Source organism: Sinocyclocheilus anshuiensis, unplaced genomic scaffold (genome assembly GCF_001515605.1).
Source record: "Sinocyclocheilus anshuiensis isolate Anshui unplaced genomic scaffold, SAMN03320099.WGS_v1.1 scaffold423, whole genome shotgun sequence".
NCBI classification, from domain to species: domain Eukaryota; kingdom Metazoa; phylum Chordata; class Actinopteri; order Cypriniformes; family Cyprinidae; genus Sinocyclocheilus; species Sinocyclocheilus anshuiensis.
In genome coordinates, this window is record NW_015549610.1 from 1,231,397 (window position 1) to 1,237,067 (window position 5,671).

At 36.8% G+C, this 5,671-nt stretch overlaps 1 protein-coding gene across 1 annotated transcript; it reads right to left on the reverse strand.

The window, feature by feature from the left end:
* Positions 1 to 2,226: 2,226 nt before the first annotated feature.
* Positions 2,227 to 3,031, reverse strand: LOC107659153 (forkhead box C1-B-like; the record flags this gene model as incomplete). Its single annotated transcript, XM_016447989.1, has 1 exon — positions 2,227 to 3,031. A coding segment is annotated over one exon (447 nt), but the record flags the coding sequence as incomplete, so codon positions are not given.
* Positions 3,032 to 5,671: the final 2,640 nt, after the last annotated feature.

The window sequence follows — 5,671 nt, forward strand, 5'->3', positions numbered from 1 at the left end:
GTATATACTGTAACTTAATTGCTAACATTTAGCAAATATGTTTACTACCAACAAAATTGTTCACATTATATGTGATTTAGGCCGAGGTAAATCAGGCCTATAGAGTTCTAGTCCGTTTGTTGTTTGCCCGATCAAACCATTTTTCACTTTTACAAGTGTTGAATATAAATAGACTCTAAAATTATGTAGCTTATATTTCATTGCTTTTTAATTTTATATATACTATTTTGTTTTATTGTTGTTGTTGTTGTTGTTGTAATAATACATCAATATTTCTACTTAGCCTACTATTAGCCTAATATTAAAATAAACAACGACCTGTTTATTATAGGCAAACTGTTGAATTAGTCTACAATAAATTAGCAGCACTTCGCAAAACGCACTTAAACACTATTGAAAATTAATTGGACAGATTGTCCTGCATTTATCTAATTTAAAGAGACCGCAAAATGTATCGGGAAATTGTGAAATATACCCATCACAGGATATCACGCATGATACACATCGATTTAAAATAAACAAACACACTTCTCAGGCATGCTATGAGATCTGCATCTGGTTAAAACGTGCCACGTTAATACCAGAAGGCTCTCTCTGCTGTATCATATTCCCCTCGCGCGCAACTCAACCTTGAAACACGCAGCTGATCACAACAAAGACACCTTTTCACTGGCACGCGCACCTGTAATGCATTTGCCACTTGAGCCCTTCGTACAAAGTCAAATCGCCTCGAGCTGACCTTGCAACGATACGTACAGACTTGACGCTGTAAAGCTTATTCACAGGTTCTTTCTTTCTTTCTTTCTTTCTTACTGTCTGTCTTTTTTCATATTTCTTCCTGTTTCTACTCATTTGTTTCTCTTGATTACACTTGAGAGACCTATTTAAACCGTATCTGTGAATCATGCACAACCCTTAGTCACAGCGTTTATATAATCACAATACACCAGATCATTTACGGGGCCAATTATACACCAAATAAATACAAGCACTGCACTGCAAGGCCCACAGTTTCTGCTTTCGATGACTGCAAGAAGCTTTACACATCGCTGTGCGCATCTGCATATTTAAATATTGCTGAATATGTATCAGGACAACAAATCTAAATTAGACAATTATCTTATTTCAATTGCACTGAAATGTTAAATAGAGTAATTCGTTATTTGGTTTGTGTCCGTAGGCCTATCTTGAGTTAAAACATATCGACCTATAGGCCTATTTGTTTTACATTTACTGTATGTTAAAAACAAAAAAAAGCAACGCAGAAATCAACAAAGCACTGAGTCACATACCGAGTAGAATGCTTTTGTTTGGAGGTTCTGGCTGAATTAATCATTTAATTTATCAAGCCCATATTTTACATGGCTGGCTCGACATGTCTGGCCTACAGCAATTCTTTCATCTGCTGTTTATCTGCTTTTTAATCTATTATGTGTTTACAAATGAAAACTTCTATCAAAGACAATGGTTGTCTACATTCCGCAAGATTGCAAAAGTGCAGCTCACTCCAGTGTGCCAACATTATAAAAAGAGAGCACGTCAAAAACGCTCAACTAAATAGCATAAATAAAACAAGATTGCAAGATATATCTCAGTAAAATATTTTTATCATATTAAAACTAGAAACATATTTATTCCCTATAAATATGTATTTCTCTAAAGTATTAGTTGAGAAACAAATTACATAGGAACACATAGGACGTTTATCAAGTTATAAAAATTACGAACATTACTCGTTAAGAGATTTATAGGTAAACGAGGGACAAAGTCCTGTCAAATAAAGTGCTCGATTATTTTTTTAATTTACATTAAAAAATTGTAGCCTATAACGCTGTATTGATCATTGAAATTTTGTCAGGTGTTTATAATAGTTATTATTAAACATTGTTTTTTTGTTGTTAGTAAATGCATTTTTAGGTTAGGAACAATTTAAAGACTCCTTGCACGCGTAAGTGAAAAAATAATAATTTCCAGATGTTTTTAAACCTTTGACCCCCACCCCCACCCCCTGTCCAAGGAATGCCTTATTAAGAGCCAAATAGTTTTAGGAGGAAAATAAGTAAATTGGCAAATATTTGCTAGCCAGCTATGTTTGAACAACGTTTTAAAAATTATTCCTTGCGTTTTGTGGCCGCTAATCAATAACAAGCTCTGACAGTCATTTAAGTAAATAATGGATTCAACAGGCATTACAAATGGATAAATCACTTGAGAGTTTAACTCCAACAAGACGACAGTTTATTAAACAAATAGTAACTTTAGATATTTTCAAAAGGTATAAGAAAAAACTGTAACTCGGTTGTACACTCGTTACCTTTCTATACTGAATTGATTATAAATACGTAAGATATTTCCTTGCAAAGTTGGTGCACCTGCTCTTGCATGAAATAAATTAACACATTTTCTTTTAATCTATCTTGATGGACGAGCAGGGAGAGAATGTTTATGTGCAGCGAAATTATCCTGCAACACAAACTCGCATCAGCCCGAGTTCACTGACCTAAAAGCTTCCTTAAATTACAAACACATGGCAAATAATACAAATATATATATTAAACAATTTTGAAATTCATGAAACGTTTGGTCAGAACTTGCTGCAGTCGTATACAAAGGCTCCGGAAGCCCGGTAGAGTGGCTGACTGGACGGGAAAGCCATCTGACAGCTATTGCTTCCGGTCACCGGAGAGCTGTTCAGAGCTATCCGTTGCGTCTCGAACATCTCGCGCACCGCGTGAAAGTTCTGCTGCTGGCCGGGATAGCTGGCGCTCAGGTGCCCCAGCTCTCCGGACTGACTGAGGTACCAGGGCGCGAGTCGGTTCTGCTGCAAGTGCTGGTTCTCCTGGCTCGAGCTCTGGTGGGGGTGTGAGATAGAGGAGGCGCTTGTCGTATTTGTGTATTCCGGTAAAGTGTCATCCCCGTGGCCGCGCTCCCCTGTGTACAGGCTCGTCGCTTGCATGTTGCAGTGGTAAGTGGCGGGCTGGCCGCAGGGTGGACTGTAATGGGCGGGCTGCGGGGACGGCGAGTAGGGCAGAGGCGCCTGCATCGTACCCCTCTCTCCAACGCTCTCCTGCTGCGGACGAACACAGATAAAGAAGGTTAAAATCTAGGCAGACGTCTTAATTCACTTCGAGAAGAAAATTCATTCCGAAGTTCGTCACTTCCACCTTTTCCTTCAGTGTCTTGTCTCAAAACTTCTCATTCAAAGTTTCTTCCCAAGCGGATGTTCAGGTCTTCGCTGTCCAGGCGAACGAGAGGCAATGGTCTTACGTGGAGAAGGCAGTGAATAGGGAAAACCTGTGAACTTCCCGCATCCGTCACTTCACAGGGACTTTTTCACCGAATTACCAATTCTGCCTTTTGGCTGAGCTCAGCGCTCCTCCCTAAACTCATCTCACGACCAATAAGCGCTCGTGAGCTGTTTGTGGAGAGACTGTACCCGAAGACCTTTTCCCTCTGGGTATAGGCATAGTCTACCCTTGAGTTAAGGATAAGGAAGACGCAAACAACACGGAAAGAGTAGAAATTTTGACAGAAAACGAGAAAATTCTCACATCCTCGGGCTGCTTAAGACGTGAAATAAATTGAATCGCTGACATCTGCTGCAGGGTGTAAAATGGCATGTTTTGCATAAAAGTACATGGTCAATATTAAAAACAGGAGGTAAAACAGATTTATAATATTTGTAAAGATGTCTCGTGTTTTTACAGAGTTGCAGCCGGCCCGTCGAACAAGAATGGCTCCCTGTTTTCGTTCACGTGTCAGGATTCATTTGGGGTGAAGTAAAGCGGTGTTTGCTTTTCAGAAACAAGAAAATTAAAATGCTAGATGAACGAAAAGCCACCCAAATTGTGCTTTGCACCTATTCTTTGTTGGTGCGTGTCGGTGCGTTTACACTTCAGTGCTGCTTTAATTTTCTTTAAGTGTTAAGACATGTCGTCTCAGAGTTAATAATAGGTTTAGGTTACCGTTGAGAAGTCGCACCGCTCGTGCATTTTTCTTCATCATGACAATGAAAATGAAGGAAAGCTACTATTGATAGAAAATTGGCAGTTTATTAGATAACTAGTGACAACGCGCAATATATTTGCTGACCAACTGTTTAACATGCTTTTGGGTTGTAAAGTATTTAATATTAAATTTGTTTGTCATTTGCACATAAATATAAAATGGATGAGAAAAGGACAAAAACTAAGTAAAATAGTTAAGTAAAATAAGTAAAATTGTTATTCTCTCGTTGGCAAAAAAAGAGAAGGTGTCCTAAATCAAATAAATTATTACAAAAAAATAATTGACTGCATCAATCATTACATTAAAAACTAAAACATCATTATCAATTCATTATTACCAATGACAACAATAACATCAATATATAGAAATGAAACACCATGATAAATAATTAATATGACATGTTTCATCAACAACAACTGTAATATGGCTATACAAAGAAGGAGCGGTTTTTATTCATTTGCATTTTATTTATTTATTTTTTCTGTTGGGTGTTTGTTTGACTTTTTATGATAGATTGCGTTTATTGTAGTTAATTGACAAATATATTAACATCATATATCGCGATATTATTTTAGCCAATTAGATGAGAAGAAGATATATCACAAAGCATCATTCACAGCTTATTATATCTTTAAACAATGACTAATCAAATAAGTGCATTGACCAAGTGCTTTACTTACTGCTATAGGAATAAACGTAAATGTAATTCACGTTGGAAAACTGTTATTTGCCCAATTTATTTGTTTTGAACTAAAATCCTTGTTCTTAATGTTATTGTGGTTAAAATTAAAAATTGTTTACAATGTCCTGGCTCATATTTTCACTTATTCACGTATTCTTCCTTTTCTTGCTATATTCATGGCAATTTAAGCCCCGAGGAATTAGGTCGATTCAGCGCGGTGCGGAGAGGAGCATTAAAGTGGAGCACAAAATGAGGAGCGCGTCTGTAGGTTGGCCAAATTCACCTGCTAAATCTGTGTTTGATCGTCCCCTTGTGGCCATTTTATTAAAGCACCCATTTTGGGTAATTCGTCTCCTAATAACAACCATTTAGTATAATAGGCTACTAAATGGCTTGACTTTTTTAAAATCAAAGTCAAGATTTTAGGTTACAATGAATATTAATAAGGTAAAAAAGGTTTAGGACTATCTTAGCATTTTTCACCATTTTAATCCGTTTTTATTTTTTACCTTTACACCTGGTTCATGTAACCTTTTCTATACCAATATTTAATGTTGCTTTTTATATCAACTAAGCATATATAGCCTACATAACTTGCAAATAAACATGTAAATTACATATTGTAATTTAAATATATATATGTCTACAGCTATTATTTAACTTAAATATAGCCTATACAAATGATGTGTATATATTGTGAATAATAATTGCATGATCCATTTAATAAGGTCAGCAGTTTGCATAATGATGCCAAATGAAGCTCTCAATAAGAAATGAATCTCTGTTGTTCCTTTTGCGTTTGAAGAATAGTAGCATGGGACGCTGCACTGGTGCACAGATGTCAGACTGCACGCGAACAGGCAAGACCACACACTAACTTCTTCAAACAATGCGGTTAACTACAGCGAATGGGTTAGGGATGCAATCAGCTAATGCACTAAAAGGAATGTTCCATCGCCAGCTGCATAGAAGTAGCATTAT